Genomic DNA, 21,217 nt, shown 5'->3' with positions numbered 1-21,217 from the left:
AATATAAATCAGTTTAGAAAGAAGATGAAAAAAAGAGCAAGCATAGACAAAAAGGCAAGAGGGAGAGAGTAAGACTGGAAAGACCAAGAAGGAGGAGAGGAAGAAGAGGGAGTTGTGTGTGATAAAGCAATACAGTGCCCTGGGGAGTGAAGACAGTGAAGATAATTTATTTTGACAGTTATATTTGGCATTTTATTTGGCAGTTACCATCCACAGTTGTGAATATATCCACGCAGCACCTTTGAAAAGCCAGAAGCATCATTAGTCCCTGTACTAAGACTCATATCTTACCTTTGCTGATAGCCTTGGCCCTTTAAACTTGCTTGCTTTGATTTCAATTTTTAAAAAAATATTTTTGGGGCCTGCTGACAGTTCTTGTTGGTCCCTGTTTCCTTTGTTAGGCAGTGGATTGATGCTTCAGTCTCACCACCCTAAACTAACGAGTTTAAATTCTGTGTTGAAGGTGGATGTGGAGTCAGTGATAGTCTGTTAGTCTGTTCTTTATTCATGAAATTCTGAGGTTGTGGAAAGGAAGAATCCTGGAGAATACAGAGGAGGTAGAGGGGAAATTTTGATCTATATAATAGGAGTAAAATGCATGATCAGTTAGTAAAGCGACTAGTAGTCATTTTTTTTGATTTGAGGTGATTTTAGAGAGGAAGGACTAAAGGAGAAGAAATTTAAGTGGATTAATGCCCATAAAAGACAGCAGAAATAGAATTAAAAATATTCATTTAGGAAGAAGGGGCTACCTACCTTCCATGTTCCAGTCACTTTGCTAAATACTGATCTCATTTAGTTTTTTTTTTTTTTTTTAGCTGTCACAGGAGAATGTGCATCTTTTTTTTATTGTTATGTTAATCCCCATACATGATCTCATTTAGTTTTTACAACATCCTGGACAGAGAGTTGTTTTTTACAACTTAGAGAATTGCAGCTCAGGGAGGTTAAGCGATTTTCTTGGGTCACACAGTTATTGTGGAGCATGTCCAGCATTCAAGACCAGAGTTCTCTTGAGCCTGTGGTATGGTTTCCGTTCTCCATTCTTTTCATACTAACTCCATTCTGCCCCTGAGGCTTTATTGGAACTCAGCAACAGGTTGGGGCTTAAAATCTATAGCTCTCAAGCCCTCCAGTGCTTCCGGACTTCAGACTTTGAGATATGAAGACCACTTTGAAGGGCAGGAGTGCTGGAATGATGGAAATTACATATGCCCCTACTAAATGTAAGCACTACCTGTTAGAATTCAAGCTCTAGGATGGCTGGTATATTTGTCCATTTTGTTCACTGCCATATCCCTAGAACCTTAGACTAGTGATTGGACCCTAGACTAAATACTCAACAAATATTTGTTAGGTGAATAATGGGGGAATGCCCATAGGATAGGCCTGTTTAATGAATAGGCCCTGTTTGATGGATAGGAGCAGAGCCAGGCAGGAGGTCCTGGGAGAACAGGAGGAAGGGAGTCTGGGAACAAGCACTCTGCGTTTTCTGGGCTGGGACCTCGAGGGCAGGATTTCAGCCTCTGGGAGAACTGGTCCATGCACAGTAAAGTCGGGCCAAGTTACTGATGCCCACTAGGGAAGGATCCTAGTTAGAGGCAGGTGGGCTGGAGCTTGGTCTAGGAAACAAAGCATCAAAGTGTCCAAGGTCGCATTAGCACTGACATGAAGTTGACCAGGTTGAGCTGCTTCTAGTTAGAGCTGAGAGATGTTCTGATTAGAGACAGGATTGGATCCAGATCCAGTGCTGCTAGCTATAGAGCGGACAGATGTGAGGGCAGGGAGCCAAGCTGTTGTTAAAAAGACCCGTGCACCGCTTTCTTTACTTATGTCCATTATGTGTTAGAAAAACTAAATCGTGTGGAAATGTTCACTTGATGTCTGTTAAGTTTTTCTAATGTAATCATAGGTTAGAGCTAGCTGTGTATCCGTCTCATTTTATAATATTATATGTTATTGCAAATATTTTAGAAATATTAGTTTTTTAAAACCATTATTAGTCTCCATTGTCATTGAATATAATATTTTATCATGTGGGTTTAACATAATTCACCTAATTGTTGCCATATTGCTAAATCTGTAGTTGTTTCTGGTTTTTTCCTATTCTTTTTTTTTTTTTTTTTTTTTTTTTAAAAATTTTTTTTTTTTTTTTTGAGACAGAGAGAATGAGATACAGAGAGCATGAGAGGGAGGAGGGTCAGAGGGAGAAGCAGACTCCCTGCTGAGCAGGGAGCCCGATGCGGGACTCGATCCCGGGACTCCAGGATCATGACCTGAGCCGAAGGCAGTCGCTTAACCAACTGAGCCACCCAGGCGCCCCAAGGTTTTTTCCTATTCTTATAAATAATGCTAAAGTAAAATTCATGGTTGTAGCCTGTTCTAGTTTTTGAACTGTTTTCTCAGGGTAAATTATTGGGAACATACTTCCATCATCAAAGCCTTTAAACTTTTATAATTTTTGGTAGCTCTTGATGAATATTGCCTATTTCTTTTCTAAGAGAGTTAACTAGTTTACAGTGAGGGCAAAAATGTGATAGGGGCCAAGGCTTACTATCCCTTGGCCTGAATATATGTGGTTGAAAATATCAGTAGTCAGGCGCCTGGGTGGCTCAGTCGGTTAAACGTCTGCCTTCCGCTCAGGTCATGATCCCAGGATCTTGGGATGGAGCCCCGCATCCGGCTCCCTGCTTAGCGGGGGGCTTGCTTCTCTCTCTCGCATTCCCCCTGCTCATGCTCTCTCTCTATCTCATTCTCTCTCTCAAATAAATAAGTCTTAAAAAAAGAGAATATCAATAGTCATAAAATGCTGTATCATTATTTTAATTCATATTTATTTAATAGGCAGTGGGATATCAAATATATTTCCCATTTTTGTATGCGGTGTTTGTTCTTTTCAAATTGTCCCTGATTATATCTTTTACTTTGGGAATATTTGATCAAAAAAGAAAGCAACCTTACGCTTATTATAAATGATCTGGCATAGAAGATCATCTTGTGAGGGAGAAAGGAAATCCTGGCATTCTGTTGTTATGGGATTGAATGTTCGATTCAATCCAAGAAGAAACCTTGAATTAGAGCTAATGTGCTCCTTTGCCAGGTGCCAGGCACTGTGTTGAGCGGTAGACCAACTTATTTTTTTTCAACACTCTATACGGTAGGTGCTATGTTTGTTATACATTTGAGCCACTGTTGAAGAAGTGAGAGATTTTAGAGAAAACTTAGGTTAAAAAGAATGGGAAAAGCAGCTGTAGAAAGGATAGTAGAGGAGGGGTGGTTTTCAGCCTGTGGGAAAGCCACATTGCCCACATATATCCTCTTTCTTTACTACTTTTGCCTTTCTGCCTCATTTATTATACCATTGGAAATCACCTCCATTACAGATGTATTCTGCTTAAGAGTCAGCCTCTCTTAAAAGTTTAAATATCTCTGGAAGGTATTTGTCCTGGAAGGTGATACGTTATTTATTTATTTATTTTTTAAGATTTTATCCATTTATTTGACAGAGAGAGACACAGCGAGAGAGGGAACACAAGCAGGGGGAGTGGGAGAGGGAGAAGCAGGCTCCCCGCAGAACAGGGAGCCTGATGCGGGGCTCGATCCCAGGACCCTGGGATCATGACCTGAACCAAAGGCAAACACTTAATGACTGAGCCACCCGGGCGCCCCAAGGTGATGCGTTATTAACCATTAGTATGAATTAATAATAAGATAATAATACTGCTGGCAGTAGCTACCCCGAGGGATGGAGCTTGGGATGGGGGGGTGTTGGGAGGAGGGGGTGAGGTAAATCTATTTAGAGGATGAAACACTTAGCAGTCAGGAAAGGCAGATCTGTGTGGGGAATCATAGCTGGGTGCACAGAGCAGAGGCCAGCTCCTGGTGGTTGAGATTTAGGGTTTTGAGACGTGGAAGTGTGAGTGAGGTGGCAGGATGCCGTGGTCAAACACTTCCTATTTCAAAACTCTGCACCCAGTCAGGCCTACATCCCAGAAAGAGGAAGGAAACTTTCTTTCTCCTTCTTTCCTGAACCCAATGCCCCATGAGGCCACAGCAGTCAAGTGGTATATTCATTGATACTGTGATTTATAACTATTTTTAATACTGTTTTATGACTAAATGAGCATCAAGAAGCCAGTTGAAAAAATAAACTTGTGGAACATGATTTATTTATAATCTGGAGACTAAGTACAGATTTTAGAAGATGTATAGTACTGAAAGTTATAGGTTATATTTCATAATGAGATTTTTTTGGTCCAACAGCGTATAGCTTCTTTAAGTTTGGGAATAATTTCTTCTCTCTCTTCATGCCCTTTGAACAGCTGTTTCTCTGTTTTTAGGTCATTCCTGGCACACAAGGCCCTTGCTCTTTATTTTTAAAGGATTTATTTATTTGAGAGAGAGCACGCTTGCGCTAGAGTGGGGGGAGGGGCAGCGAGAGAGGGAGAAGGAATCTCAGGCAGACTCGCTGCTGAGTGCAGAGCCTCATGTGGGGCTTGATCCCATGACCCTGAAATCGACCTAGGCTGAAGTCAAGAGTCAGACGCTTAACTGACTGAGCCACCCGAGTGCCCCCTTGCTTTTAAACAGACAGGTGCTTCTGATATGAATATAAAATGGCTGGGAAATTAATAAAAACCTTTTTAATAGTACACTCATTGTAAAGTTAATAGTGGCTGAGCTGTTTCATGTTTGCATGTTTTCATAGACATCTGGAAATCTTGTGTATGGAACAGTCAGACCCCTTGGTAGTCTTTTCTAATAAACACACTGCTAATGGCTCAGGATTTAAAAGACTACATAAATTATTTCCCCCTATGGAGTAAATGCCCAAGCTGAAAATAAATTGCAGATCCTAATAGCCAAGGAGAAGGAGTGTACTTGTCTAAGCGAAACATCTTATGTGTAATTTGGCTTGTCAAAGGGAAGTAGGATGAAAGCATCTTCCTTTAAAATGTGCAGCTGGTGTAAGAGTGTCACACGGGTGCTAATTGTTTGTCTCGAGTGTCTTCCATGTCTAGTGTTCCACTTGTCTTCTCTAATCAGTGGTAGCTTTCCCCCTGCTTCTTTGTTCATTGCAGAAAACGTCTCCACAGTGTAAAATGTTTAGGCTTTTATTGTCTCCGTATTTTGGAAATCAGCACATCTAGGTGAAAATAAATTTTTCCTATTTACCAAAATGATTGATTTGAAGTTGTTTATTTAATTAGCTGGTCATGTTCTTTTACTTCGTGTTTTTCCCGGCACTTAGAGATAGTGCTTTTCACATGAACAAAAAGAATAATGTGTAGAGCCTATGTTACATTCTACAGAACACTAGTTGGATGATCATAGTACTCAGAGGACAGGCCAAACTGAAGCCATGTCTGGTTAGTGGTGGGTGATAATCACCAAATAAATAGCTGCCTTTACCATTGCTACCTTGGTTAGAATTCTGGAGATCCAGAAGTGCATTCTTTACTTGTTTTCCACCAGGACCATCTGAGGAGGCTTATGAAATGTGTCTCAGAACTATCTGCTTGGGAATAAAGAGGGGAAGCATTTAGCTATCATCTTTCTTTGGACCATTCTTCATAGGTCAGGGCTGGCCCTACAAGCGTTTCCCTGTGCTTCCAGATGGTGCAGCTGTGAGTCCCCAGTGCATTTCCTGGCTGGGACACCAGAGAGAGGTATGGTAGGAGGTGGGGGGAGGGGGGAGGCTCTGTTAAGTTACATTTTCATGGAGGTGATCAAAGTCTACTTGGACCTGGTTGCTGCCATGGTGGCTTGAGCAAGAGGTAGGGCTCAGAAGATTTGTAGTAGGACACAAGTGTCCCATATAGACACATTCTAGAAATAGAATTTGTATTTCTGGGTCAAAGGACATCCAAAATTGTATCTCTTTTAAAATACAAATACCCAGGAGAGTACATTCAGATTGATTCATTTATTTTGCATCTAGATATTCTTCTAGTACCTGAGGCTATAATGGGGGTAAAACAGATAAGACCTCACAGGCCCAGAGCATATATTCTTCTGCAGGGAGAGAGACAGTAAACATGGGAGCAGATACATAAAATCATTTCTGACAATGGTAAGTGTTACAAAGCAGATGAAGCTGGTGTGATGCTGTTTGTGGTGACCTGAAAGGGACTGAGAGATCATGGTGAGAACACCAGGGTCTGAGTGGAGAAGCTCAGGGTTGATAGAATAGAACTAAAGGGGAATGTGGAAGAGGCTGCTGGAAGGAGAGGGAGGGCTGGACCCCAAGACACACTGCCAGCTGTATATTTTTCCTTAGGCCTCAGCATAATCAAGCGGGGCGCCTGGGTGGCTCAGTCGTTAAGCGTCTGCCTTCGGCTCAGGTCATGGTCTCAGGGTCCTGGGATCAAGCCCCACATTGGGCTCCCTGCTCCGAGGGAAGCCTGCTTTCTCCCTCTCCCACTCCCCCCTGCTTGTGTTCCCTCTCTTGCTGTGTCTCTCTCTATCAAATAAATAAAAATCTTTAAAAAAAAACCAACATAATCGAGAGAGATATTTCAGTTTTTGGAGTGTGGCCCTCCCTCAGTGTATATACTGTATGGGAATTAATCACTTTTTAATTCTTAGACTATATCATTAACATTTGTATTATATAACAAGCATAATTGCTTTTTCTTTGATGTTTTGGAATACACTTTAGATCTTAGAGTGCCTTTGGGTTATTTTCATCAATCTCAGCGTTAATGTGGAAAATGGAGCAAATGGAAATTTTCCATTAGGTCATAATGCTATGTGGCTGGAGGTTTATGGTGTCAATATAATTCCACTTCATATAAGAAGCAGCACTGTTCAACTGCACCTTTGCTCTAGGGAGCTCAGAAAAATTAGTTTTTAAGGCATAAATTTATTCTTCAGACCTTTTAATTACAATGCCCAAGATATTTTTGTGACCTAAATAGCAAATTAAGAAACCACCTCTTTACATTGCTAGGTGTTTCCCGCATTTGTTACTAATAGCAGAGTTTATCCACCCTGTAGAAAATATGCCATGGGATTGTGATAGCCCCAGATTAAGGCACATCCTTCCTTTTCGGTGATAGGCAAAAGCCATAAGAATCAGAATGAGATCACATATTGAAAGATTAGAATACTAAATGTGATCTCCCATATCAGAGGTTTCTAAAGTTTAGTAATTTGTGTGTCACCTTCATGATTTTGCTATATTCTATGCTGCTGGCACTATTAAATATTTAATGTTTTTCTTTATGTTGACTCAATTCTTGCTTAAATAAATGTACTTAGAAAAAGGTTTATATTATTGAAATAAATAGAGGGTAACTTTAAAAACCTACTCCTAACTAATGACGTAAGAATGTTTATCTGGGTGCCATCTAAAAGCATTATACTCACTCTGGTTATTGCTGCTCTCATAGTAGACTCGACCTGTCCCATACCAGGTGTGTGACCTTGGGCAAGTTACCCAGCTTCTCCAGGCCTCTGTGTTCACTTGTATATAATGGGGATAATGAGATATTATTGCCTGCCAAGTGCTTAGCACAGTGCTGATGTAGTAATTGCTCATTAAGTGGAAGCAATTACAAGAATGTATTGTTGAAGTGATTGTTTTCTTTATTACTCTTGCTGAAAAGACAAGTATTGGAGATTTAGAAATTGGACAACCACTTCCATTCTGCACCTACAGAGAGGGCTCACGGTAGTGGAAGGAACCGTAGACCAAAGAGTTGGCAAATTTGATTATATTCTTAGCTTTCCACTGACCAGCTGTATCACTTGGTCCAGTCTTTTGGCCTCTTCTAGGATTTGGTTCTTTATCAGATGAATTAGAAGGTTGGATTTGATTTGATCCCAAGGCATCCAGCTCATAGGCTGTCAGCTGTTTGAGTGGTTCTGATTGTGGGATATGGTTCATCTGAAATTAGGAGCACTTATTATTTTGTTTTGTTTTTGCTGGCTATCTAATAGACAAAGTAATCTAGAAAGTTGGTGTGCCCCTGGCTGCTTTCCTGTTTTCATCATGAGCAACTGATGGTCACCATGGGTCATGTTAGTAAGCCTGGGCCAATTATTCATTGTTTTTGAAGCTGTATGTAATTAATAATTAACGAGCTATTGAAATTTAGTCCTAGTAAAGTTACATCATAAAACTGAGGCGTTTTTAAAGGATTTACTGACAGAAGGATATTATAAATAAACTTGTTTTATACATTTGACTAACACTTAAGGTATATTTAATATATATTGTTTGCCAGGCACGGGACCACTTGACTCACCGTTGCCATTAATTAAAAATTATATGTGAATTTCCGGCTACATGGCCTACAATTGAAATAACTTTTCTGTCCCTCGTGTATATATTCCACAATTTTATGAATTTCATTCTCCTGATAAGGTAGATCTGGACTTGGTAGTGATGAAGTTGAAGGTAAGGAAGCAAAATAAAAATTTTAGAAGCCTGCTGTAGCTACTTTTTTAGGTGGATGTGTATATAAGTGAGGGCGTACATGTGTATGTTAGCATAGTATGCATCAATTACTAATTTTTTCACTTAAGAATATATCTTAGAAACTGTCCCATTCATATAGTTTCCTCATTGTTTTGAATGACTGCAGAGCATTCCACTGAGTGGAGGGGATATAAGTGTTTTATCAGTCTCCTTGCAATGGACATTTAGGCTTTTTCCTAACTTCTGCTGTTATTCACAGTAGTGCTCCAATGAATGTCTTCTGCATGTGAGATTTTGAGCATTTGTTAGTGTATCTGTGGGTTAAATTGCTGGGTCGGAGGATATGTGCATTTGTAATTTTGACAGAAATTGGCAAATTGGTTTTCAACAACGTTGGGTCAGTATACACTCCTACCAGTAGTGCATGAGTGAGCCCGTTTCTGCTCAACCGCTTTTTCCCCCCAAGGCTCCTGTCTTTCTATACCACCAGTTTGAATACTACTTTCTAACACTGTATTGTCTGTGGGAAAATGCTAACTAGATGGGTGATTGTTAGTATTTGTGCAAATTTCACAGAGATTAAATCTTACACTGAAGACCACTTTCTTAACTGTATGTGTTTGCTGAATTAAATGGCAGCACTGTTAAGCATCTTGAAATGTACTTTACGTTGCTTCAGAGCACAATTATACCAGTGTAGAAAAACCTCCAATTTGCAAATTATCAACAACTAAAGGTTTCCATGGAGATCATTCTCATAACATAATGAAACACACTATACATATTATACAGAAGGTTTCGCTATAAACAGCATTATTTGCATTTTGTTTTTCTTAAATTCAGAAGGAAAAGGCCACTAGATACTGTTTCTATTTTTTTAGAGAAAACTAATATTAGTTGGTGAAGTTGCACTAAAAACACATGAAATTATTCTCTCAGTCCTTAATTCTGGCCATTTCATTGTGTACATGTGGGTTAACTACATATGCAGCCTCTAGATTGGGAGGTAAAACTTCTGTGGTTCATTTAAACAAGTAGACTAGTTTGTGTTACAGAAAGACATGAACACACTTTCTTGTCCACATTTAGGATTTATTACATTGGTAGAGAAAACTTATAAAAGATATCCTAAACTACTGTTTCTTTTCTCTTTTCCTCTTTGGTCTACAGCTTGGCATATATGAGAGTCAATTCCTGAAGGGACTTAGGTTTTATTTATTTTTTATGCTAATATGATCTTTTCTAAAATTGACCATTGTTCTAATAGTTGAGGTTTATTTTTTTCTTTTGGCTTTTATAAAAGAGCAGCAGATGTTCAAGAACTTCTTTTTTTAATGAAGCTTTCCTCTTTAATTTGACTTTCAAATGTGGTACTTAACATAGCTTCACACTAATTCGCTTAAAAGGAAAAAAATGTTTCCATTATTGACCTATTTGAAAAGCAGTTGTGGTATTGGATATAGTGTTTATAGTGAAGATACTGGTGAGATCCCATAGAAAAACTCATAATTAATACAAAATCTCTTGGAATTATTCAAATACAAATACAAATTAAAAAGTTAATATTAGGGGCACCTGGGTGGCTCAGTCGGTTAAGCGTCTGCCTTCGGCTCAGGTCATGATCCCAGGGTCCTGGGATCGAGCCCCGCGTCAGGCTCCCTGCTCAGTGGAGAGTCTGCTTCTCCCTCTCCCTCTGCCTGCCTCTCTGCCTACTTGTGCTCTCTATCTCTGTCAAATAAATAAATAAAAATCTTTAAAAAAAAAAAGTTAATATTAAGTAATTATCTTTTGTGTTTTCCTTTTTAGCACATATATTACATTTTAGAGAAATTATCTGATTGTACTGAGACTTGTACTGAGACTGTTGAATTTAAAATTGTTCTGTCCCCTAAGGAAAGTAGTTTGTTGTGTTATTCAGACAGTGGAAGAGCAAAATGAGGCTTTGTTGTGGTATGTATTACTTTGGGCTCCTGCCTTCCCCACAAATCACTGAAGGTCATGACTGCTTGAATTGAGGGGAAAAAAACCATTTTGACTGAACCATAGCACCCCCTAGCATCCTAATAATTTATGTTTTTAAAAGTCAAAGGTACATTTTGTTTATGCTTATAAAAAAGAATGATTAATATCTGATATCTCTTATATTTTTATGACCAAGAAGGGATCTTTGAAAGATTCTATAGAAATTATGGGGAATGTGGGCATCGCCCTTTTTGCAAATAATTGTTCCATTATTTTCCATGGAGTATTCCATGGGTCCATGGAGTATTTGGGGCTGGATGCAGATCATAAGTTATAGCTGCATGTGTTGTGATCTGTATAGGAGTGGTAAATAGTGTTCCTCCGTCCACCTGCCTAACCGGACTTACTTGTATGTTGCAGGTACTTCTCCCAGCAGCTGGTCTGTTACAGTTACAGGATGTGAAGAAGACCTGCTGTGAATTTTTGGAGTCTCAGCTTCACCCTGTCAACTGCTTAGGAATTCGGGCTTTTGCTGATATGCATGCATGCACAGACCTCCTGAACAAAGCCAACACCTATGCAGGCAAGTGGAATAGACGTCGGCTGAGTTTGAGACAGAGGAATCTGGAACTCTTGAGTTCTGATGGGATTCTATAGTGATTTTTGGAAAGTTGTGTTGTGTTTCTGGATCGGGACTTTATAATAATACATTTAAAATCTTACGATGTATTACTGCAGAATTGAACCATGTTTATAAAATTCTGAAGTTAAAAAAAAATTCTATCAATTGGTATTGGGCCTGAAGAATAGAATAGATAGTTTTATGCAAGTATTGAATCCCTATGTCTTTTTCTTTCAAACTTTCAAATTAACATACATATGAGAAAATATTTGCATGTGAATTAAGTCATTTAATCTCTGTGGCTTTGTATCCCCTTTTCTTGAACCTAGCAGAACAATTTTCTGGCTTAAAAATTTTCTTTTTTTTTTTTTTTTTTAAAGATTTTATTTATTTGACACAGACACAGCGAGAGAAGGAACACAAGCGGGGGAGTGGGAGAGGGAGAAGCAGGCTCTCCGCTGAGCAGGGAGCCCGATGCGGGGCTCGATCCCAGGACCCTGGGATCATGACCTGAGCTGAAGGCAGACGCTTAACGACTGAGCCACCCAGGAGCCCCCTGGCTTAAAAATTTTCAAAGGTGTTAAAGTCTAGTTGCCTTTGGGCAGAGTGGAGAAGTAGATCCGAAATATAGGCCTCTTTCTCCTTAGACACTAGTTCTCAGGACCTTCTGGCACCCTCCTCCTGTGGCAGAGGACAGCCCGTTGCTGTTGTCAAGGAAGCCATCACTTTGGTTGCTGTATAGGACCCTCTGATCCCCTATGTCTCCAGTTGAGGAGCAGAGTTTCTTGTTATTGTGTTGGAGTAGCTAAAGTACACAAAAGTAACCTATAATTTATTTTGCTCTGAATTTATAAGCATTTTAAAAAATACATAGTAAAGGTGATTCTTAGAAAGTTTCTAATTTTTTTAACTGTCTTTGGGAAGATAAGCCTAGTGGAAGTTATAACCCACCATCTCTGTCCTGTATTTGTGAGATCCAATAAGTACAGTTACTATAGAACCTTCCATGACCCTACCCCTTAATATGCTTGAGAACCCCAACTTCCTCCAACCTTCAAATGCAAGAGCCCCTTGTCTAAACCCTGCTCCACGGTGCTTACTCTGATGAGTAAGGGACACTGTACTGTAGCACATTGACCCGGATAAGGGGTGTGTGTGTATGTGTGTGTGTGTACATGTGCACGCACAAAGCACTGGAGAGGAATAATGCTAGCATCCCTATTGTATTTATCAAAGAAATAATGGTAAGTGGTTAGTTGGAGAAAAAACCTGCAGTGCTGCAGTGAAACATAGTATGTCCAGTAAATTTGAATTTTATAGATTTCTTTGGGGTGACCTGATTAGTCAGACTACCCTTTATAAAATTCTTTCAGTGGGAAGATGTGATCTGAATTTCAGAAAGTTAATTTACAGATGAACTTTTAGCACACAACCCTTCTGTAAGTTGGGGAATGCCTATAATATATAATGATATTCATGTAATCCTTCTGAGTGGGATGACACATTTTAAGAAAAACCAAAGACAAATTTGGATTCACTGATGTGTTCCAGTGTTCTTCAGCTGTTCTTCAGCTAAGTAGAAAATTTTCCGTCTAAATTTGTAAGATCCATTAACTCTAGACATAATGTGCCTGTTGTAAGTGATTTATATTGGGAGAATGAAGGAGGCTTGTATATTTTTTGATAATTTTTTGTGCATGAAACAGTCACTGTTAAACATATCTTTCTTGGGCAGCTAGTTGTCTCATATGACTTGATACACGTTATTGACTTTTAAGAGATAGGGAAAGGGACTTGGGGACAGAATGAATAAAGCAGGACTCATGCAAAAGATGTCCACACATAATTCACATGATATACTGGAACTCTTAGTTCTGTTCCTGTCAGAACCAACTCATGTACTGTGTGCTTAGGAGATTTTTATTAGATTTAGTTATTTCTTTCTCTTATTTAAAATCTTAAATTTAGTGTGGTATACTATAAAATATGAACAGTTATCCACCAGAATTTGAATACCTCTATGTCTTAGTTTGTAGAGTCCTTCTTCATAATTATGCAAAGAACTTTTTGTGGACAGTTTAATGTCATTTTCAGCAAAATTTTAAAGAAAAATTAATTCTTAACTTTTTAAAAGATTTATTTATTTATTTTAAAGAGAGAAAGTGCAGGAAGGAGGAGATGGAGGGAAGCAGGCTCCCCACTGAGCTCGGAGCCCGACTTGGGGCTCAATCCCATGACCCATGAGATCATGACCTGAGCTGAAAACCAAGAGTTGGACGCTCAACAGACTGAGCCAGCCACCCAGGCGCCCCTAATGCTTAATTTTTAATGCACTATGTTTTATTTTATTTTTTAAAAAAAGATTATTTTAGAGAGAGAGAGAGAGTGGGGAAGGACAGAAGGAGAGGGAGAGTTAGAATCTCAAGCAGACTCTGTGCTGAGTGTGGAGCCCAACTGAGGGCTCCATCTCACGACCCTGAGATCATGACCTGAGCCGAAACCAAGAGTCAGACGTTTAACTGACTGAGCCACCTAGGAGCCCGAAATGCACTGTATCTTAAATCATAGTCTAGTGTTAAAGGATATACTGCTTTTATACCATGCTTTTGAATCTTATATTTGCTTGAGTTTATAAGTAACATTTTACAACATCTTTTATTATGAAAAATTATAACACACGTGAAAATAGAATAGTACTATTCATCAAACGTTAGGAGTTGTCAAATCATGAAAAATCTTGTTTCAACTATATACCCCTGTTATTAACTATCCCCCTCTTGTTATTATTTTTTATATGTAAACTTTTTAATGATATCCTATATATATACATATATATGTATATGTATAGAGAAAAGTACACAGTGGCAAGTCTACATCTTGATGAATTTTTACATCCTCTTGTATTATTTGAAGCAATTCTGTCATCATTTCGTATCTATTCCATTCTTAAAATTTTAAAGAAATAAAATCGCAGTGACCAACTTCATATAATGAAACTATTTCCATATACTTTGGCATATTAATAACAAACTTTCTAAAGTAAATAATTCAGAATAATACTAAAAAACAGTTGTTCTTCCTAGTGAAAATACCTGATTGTTGTTTATATCTTACGCAAATAGGAGGTGGGGAGGTAAGGAGTTCACACGGGAAGATAACAGTCTTTTTTTTTCTGCTGTGAACAAATAATTGTTTAGTCCTTCCTTTCTTTCTTTTCGCAATTCAAGCACTTTATGCATCCAGAAAATCTACCCAAACTCCTAAATTACTTTCAAATTCAAATCATGGAGCATGTGGAAAGGTCTGGGAGAGTGAAGGGGGACAGTGGCAATTAAGAAAGTTAATACCTTCCTTTTTCATTTTTCTGTCCTAGACAGTGGGCCTGTGACAGGCCTTTCTAGGCAAGAAAGAAAGAGAGAAAGGAAGGAATACAGAGCAGTAGAAGGGTTCATACATACATGCTTACAGACATGGAAAGAAGAGGGGAGGAGAAAGGGGGGCAGACAGAGAGAAAGGATGGGAAAGGCAAGAAGGCTTGTTTAACCTCAGGGTACTTTCTGATCCCAAGCATGCCTGGAGCACTCCTGTCCTTTGAAAACTCACCCGAGATTCTGGACATAAGATCTGCCTCATTCCTTTCTCTTGCAGAGTGGAAATGAGTTCTCTGGTGTGTATTATAATTGAATTAAATTATACAGGTATAATGAAAGAATTAAGGTGCTCCGTGGAAATCTCTTCTATGAACTCATGCTTATTTTTCATAATATCACATTTTTAAAGAAAGTAAAAATGTGAGAAACCAGTGGGCGGGGTAGAAAGCCTGAGCAGGGAGGGTGTAAATCCTTGCTGCTTATCCTGCTGCACTCTCATGGCTTTGGCCGTGTGGTGCTGGCAGTCACGGCCTGTCACGCTGGCCCACGCGGCTTCACCAGGGCCTGTAGTGACATGTTCTTCAAATCGTAGACAGCTGACGGCGACCAGACCAGCCAGGTTACATGATCTGCATGTTGAGGCATGGTGTTCTGGACTGTAATCAGCCTTTGTGATGCTCTTGAATGATTATTTTCTTAGCTAAAGAGCTAGATGAAATTATTTTTGCTGCATGCCTAAAAAAGAAAATTTTCACACCTAATTTCAGGTTGTAGAGACTTGTTTGGATAATGCTAACTTGTGGATGCTTTTACTTCCCGTGTGTTTTGAGCGGTGTCCATATTTTAACAGTTTTCCAAATCATGAATACCTTTGTTTTTAGCATTTTCTCCAAGATAAAAATATGGAGGAGATAAAAACTGAACTTATTAGTTTCAAGGCATTTTAATAGTCCCAGACTGTTTTGGAAGTTAGGTTTTAATTTTAATTTGAAATACGAATTTTGTTTAGCCTCTGTGTTGACAAACAAAAGTTGCCAGTTGTGGAATTGTAAGAATTTCAAACAAATTTAAGGGAAACAACAGTTTTAGATTCTTAATCATTCCTTCATTTCACCACTCCCTACACTAAAAGTTTGAGAAGTTACTTACTATCAGTTCTTAGTGATCTTTGGGGAGATTTGCAGTATCATTTTCAAGCCAGTGTTCCAGCTGAAATTCTGGGATTGGTGAACACTCAGCATTCCCCAGTACCAGGAAAACCTGAAAAGAAGTCTTCTCCAGTCCCTGACATACTTTCAATTTCTTTCTCGTCCTCCTCTTGCTCTTAACCCTGTTGTCTGTTTACATCCTGGCCTGAACTGCCCTACTTTTAGCCTTTCCACCATGCTTGGAAAATGACCACACTTTTTATATGCCCAGCTGTTTTCATGTGTGTCCCCTCTCCCTTTGTCTTAAATGAAACTTTGCTTTCCCTCTAAACCTGAGAACTGGGGGCAAACTTCTTTAGAGAACCACCCCCCCCCCCCGACTCACCGGGAAGGTGGGTAAAGGGGTACGACTTCAGCCTGTTGTTCTGTCCCTGTCACTGTCCTCTGTTCTGAACCACTGACTGGCGGCCTGCAGCATTCTCTCTGCAGCCTGTTCTCTCTCCAGACCTCCACGTCTGCTTCTGTCTTTGACACCTAGGTTGTCTCCTCCCTCTCTACTTCCTGTCTTTTGCCATCAGCGATCTCAGGATCTATACTTTTGGCTTCGTTGAGATTCCCTGTTCCTAGTTGCTTGTGGCCACCATCTTTCCTCCGTAAACCCACCTGCCACCTTAGACCTCAATTCCAGGGCATGTTGAACCTTGTTTGTATTTTGAACGCCTTGTTGGTATTTGAAACAGCTTTGTGCTGACTATATTCCTGCCTCCTCATGCTCTTATATTTCTTCATAAATCTGCTCTCTAATGCCACTTACCTGGCAATCTCTTGGCCCTTTACCTGGCAATCTCTTGGCCCTTTAGCCAATGGTCAGTCATTTCAAAGCTACCCTCTTTATGTGCCTGCCTTTACCCAGGCTGCTGTGGGTGGTAAAGAGGCTCAGTGCGATTTAACCCCTGCTTGCAAGGAGTTTCTAGGCCAGTAATATTCCACTTATGCCCAAATTCAGTGTGTCTTGATTATGCCTTATTCTCTGTAAAAGTAGTTCCTATAACTTTTTTTTTTTTTGCCATTAGTTTGCTTCAATCATTTGCCCACCATTCTATAATTTAGGCTAGGAATCACTGCTTAGGGTAAACATCTTTCAAAATAAGCCCATGATTTTGAAAGCTGCCCTTTTGAAAGAAACTTGTGTTGAGAGAGTGGTTTTAATAGTAGCATTACTAGCCTTGACTATGTGATATGCATACTAAAGACTAGTTGCTGATTATCTAAGGGTCTTTGCAATGTTAATTTACTGATATGGAAGATTCTTCCTTTGGAGAACCATGAAAGCATTTGATGTACAGTGCTTCTTGATGAATTCATGCTGACTTAATTGATGCTTCTTACAAGAATTAATCATTTTTATATTTTTACATTCATTATGGCCCTCATTTGTGTCCTAGTAAGCGACATGCAATCTTTCTGCTCTGCTTTGGGTTGACAGTTTTTCTCATTCAGATGAGTTAGCTGTTTCTGGGTTTCACCAAAGCTGTATGTGTTAATGGAGCTGCTGGAGATATATATGTAATTTTTTTTTTTCCTTGAGACTAATAGTATTCAGAATGAAAGAATCACAGAGTATGAGCACTTGTAGGGACCTTAGCGGTTATCTAGTCTAACATTTATTTTATTAATTAGGATAATGAAGACCAGGGAGATTTTTATTTTTCCAAAAACACTTTGTCTCTCAGGGATAAGCTGTTTGTGGGTCTAAAATATGTTATTATCCATGCACTTACCCTCATTTCTCAGATGGAATTCTGCACTAGGTGGAATATAAAGGAATTATAGGAATTCTTCATGGCACTTAATTTTGATCAAAAAGGTGTTTGGTGTTGGGAAATCAAACATAAAGCATACTTTGTAACTTATCACTGGGTGCAAAACTGAACAAGCAAAACTTTAGACTTTTATTATTGATTTCATTGGGCTTAATTTAGGATGAGGGACCAGAGCTAATGATCCTAATAGACCTGGTGTGACAAATCCTTAAGGATTATCTTTCATTTCTTGATAATCTTATTTTAGGTGCAGAAGGGAAGCAAACAGAAAAGTTGAGCTGTCCTAGAGAGTGAAGAGAGCCCTTATATATAAGGAAGAATATGTATATATATCATATATGCACAATAGATGTGTTTAATGTGTATTGCACATTCATGATACAGTCTGTACTACTGGGAATTATGCCCTCCTGCAGTTGTGGGATTTGTCTAGAGAAAAGGAACTGATTATTAAATGTCAGCATAACTAGGTTGGTTTTATTCAGCAGCAGTGATAAACTAGTAAGGGCAAGTTACTGAAGTCACAGTGAAAGCTCTCAGAGTAATTTGTCAACATGTGAGTGAAAGGATTAGAAACAATAGTTGAGGTTGGTTAAGGGAGAACCATGGTAATGAAGATAGAGAGAGGGTGACTGAAGCCAGACTGGGGATATGGAAACTAACCCTGGATATGAGTAAAGGAAACAGACCAAACTCTGACATGATCTGCCCTTTAGCATAACTTTTTAAGTGAGTATTTTGTGGGTGCATTTTACTGTGTGCGTATTTATTCCGGTGTGCAGTAGCTGTTAATTTGTACTGTACCTTACTGAGGCGCAGTAAGCTGAATAAGAATTCATTCAATGAAAAGGAAGAATTTCTTATCTTGGCTTTGTGACAGGTATTAGACTTGTATTAGTAAAACCAATCCAAAGATGTTAGGGTTTTAGCTGATAGTGTATTCAATAACGATACTGTAACTGTGTCTACAAAGATGTAAGGTGATTATCTCATTCTGTTCTTCCTGGGTCAGACAGTTACCTATGAAACTGAGTTCATTTTCGGGTTACATGTTTTGAGACAGACTGACAAATGGAAGCCCTGAATTTGGAGCCAGGATTATGGTGAAGACCCCAAGTGATATTATACAAGGAATGCTCAAAAGACTTAGGAGTTTATAGACCCTGAGAAGAAAATTTAGGAGAAAATAATGCTCTGACTGAGCCACCCAGGCATCCCGATCTGTGACTCTTGATCTCGGGGTTGTGGTTTGAGACCCACGTTGGGTGTAGAGATTACTTAAAAAAATAAAAACTTAAAAAAAAAAAAGTTTAGAGGGGCGCCTGGGTGGCTTAGTCGTCAAGCGTCTGCCTTCGGCTCAGGCCATGATCCCAGGGTCCTGGGATTGAGCCCCGTATTGGGCTCCCTGCTTGGTGGGAAGCCTGCTTCTCCCTCTCCCTCTCCCCCTGCTTGTGTTCCCTCTCTCACTGTGTCTCTCTCTGTCAAATAAGTAAATAAAATCTTTTAAAAAAAAAGTTTAGAAAGAAGTATTATAGAATCCAAACTGGGATAGAGTATCCTTAGGGTTAAACACTGTACAGGGGTTGAGAAGTTTTAATCTCAAGAAAAGGACTTCCAAAGAACAAATTCAGGGGAAGGGTGGGCCAGAGGCTATGTTACAACAGATAAAGATGTGAGTGTGTAGTGCATCAAAATTCAGAGGCTTCTGTATTAAGATCTGCCCTAAAGAAGTTTGGTATAAATGCCAGCAACATAGGGCAGTGGCCCAAGATAGGAAGCGTAAACCATTGTTTTTTTTCTTACTTAGGACAGCATTTGTCCACTGAAGTCAAGAAGATGAAATGCATTGATTATCTATAGCAACACTTTTCTTTCTCATTGGGGAAGGAAACTATTTGGACCTAGTTTGGAAATATTTTATTTTTTCTTTTTAAAAAAATCTTAACCATTAATATTTTCAGATGAATAAAACATTTGTTTTTATATTTATTATTTTTTAAAAAATTTTTAAATTTTATTATGCTATGTCACCATACAAGTACATCATTAGCTTTTGATGTAGTGTTCCATGATTCAGTGTTTTCGTATAACACCCAGTGCTCCATGCAATACGTGCCCTCCTTAATACCCATCACTGGGCTAACGCATCCCCCCACTCCCCTCCCCTCTAAAACCCTCCGTTTGTTTCTTGGAGTCCATAGTCTCTCATGGTTCGTCTCCTCCTCCGATTTACCCCGCTTCATTTTTCCCTTCCTTCTCCTAATGTCCTCCATGCTATTCCTTATGTTCCACGAATAAGTGAAACCATATGATAATTGACTTTCTCTGCTTGACTTATTTTACTTAGCATAATCTCCTCCAGTTCCATCCATGTTGATGTAAAAGTTGGGTATTCATCCTTTCTGATGGCTGAGTAATGTTCTATGATATATATGGACCACATCTTCTTTATCCATTCGTCTGTTGAAGGGCATCTCGGCTCTTTCCACAGTTTGGCTATTGTGCACATTGCTGCTGTGAACATTGGGGTGCATATGGCCCTTCTTTTCACTACATCTGTGACTTTGGGGTAAAAACCCAATAGTGCAATTACTGGGTCATAGGATAGCTCTATTTTTAATTTTTTGAGGCACCTCCACACTGTTTTCCAAAGTGGCTGTACCAACTTGCATTCCCACCAACAGTGTAAGAGGGTTCCCCTTTCTCCACAACCTCTCCAACATTTGTTGTTTCTTGCCTTGTCAATTTTTGCCATTCTGACTGGTGTAAGGTGGTATCTCAATGTGGTTTTGATTTGAATTTCCCTGATGGCTAATGATGATGAACATTTTTTCATGTGTCTGTTAGCCATTTGTATGTCTTCTTTTGAGAAGTGTCTGTTCATGTCTTCTGCCCATTTTTTGACTTGATTATTTGTTTTTTGGGTGCTGAGTTTGAGAAGTTCTTTATAGATCTTTGAAATCAGCGCTTTGTCTATAGTGTCATTTGCAAATATCTTCTCCCATTCTGGGGGTTGCCTCTTTGTTTTGTTGACTGTTTCCTTTGCTGTGCAGAAGCTTTTTATCTTGATGAAGTCCCAAAAGTTCATTTTCACGTTTGTTTCCCTTGCCTTTGGAGACGTGTCTTGAAAGAAGTTGCTGTGGCTGATGTCGAAGAGGTTACTGCCTATGTTCTGTCTCACATTGAGGTCTTTCATCCATTTTTAGTTTATCTTTGTGTGTGGTGTTAGAGAATGGTTGAGTTTCATTCTTCCGCATGTGGCTGTCCAATTTTCCTAGCACCATTTATTGAAGAGACTTTTTTCCACTGCATATTTTTTCTTGCTTTGTCGAAGATTATTTGACCATAGAATTGAGGGTCCATATCTGGGCTCCCTATTCTGTTTCATTGGTCTATATGTCTGTTTTTGTGCCAGTACCATGCTATCTTGGTGATCACGGCTTTGTAATATAGCTTGAAATCACTCAGCGTGATGCCTCCAGCTTTGTTTTCCTTTTTCAACATTTCCTTGGCAATTTGGGGTCTTTTCTGATTCCATACAAATTTTAGGATAGTTTGTTCCAGCACTTTGAAAAGTCATTGGAACTTTGATTGGGATGGTGTTGAAGGTATAAATTGCTCTGGGTAGCATAGACATTTTAACAATGTTTTTTCTTCCAATCCATGAACATGAAATGTTTTTCCATCTTTTTCTGTCTTCAGTTTCTTTCATGAGTGTTCTGTAGTTCCTAGAGTATAGATCGTTTACCTCTTTGGTTAGGTTTATTCCAAGCTATCTTATGGTTTTGGGTGCTATTGTAAATGGAATCATTTCTCTAATTTCTCTTTCTACAGTTGCATTGTTAGTGTATAAGAAAGCAACTGAT

The 21,217-nt window shown here is 39.1% G+C and overlaps 1 protein-coding gene across 2 annotated transcripts in view; it reads left to right on the top strand.

Moving 5' to 3' along the window:
• KLHL2 (kelch like family member 2) overlaps window positions 1-21,217 on the top strand; it is a 101,955-nt gene that overhangs the window by 43,244 nt on the left and 37,494 nt on the right. For both annotated transcript variants that reach the window (XM_021698808.2, XM_021698809.1), the window contains one exon: window positions 10,808-10,970. In XM_021698808.2, coding sequence (XP_021554483.1) covers window positions 10,808-10,970 — 163 coding nt within the window. The remainder of the gene's footprint in view (window positions 1-10,807; window positions 10,971-21,217) is intronic.

The sequence above is a fragment of the Neomonachus schauinslandi genome, chromosome 2 (genome assembly GCF_002201575.2).
Source record: "Neomonachus schauinslandi chromosome 2, ASM220157v2, whole genome shotgun sequence".
Taxonomy (NCBI): Eukaryota; Metazoa; Chordata; class Mammalia; order Carnivora; family Phocidae; genus Neomonachus; species Neomonachus schauinslandi.
This window is presented reverse-complemented; position numbering and strand designations above follow the sequence as displayed.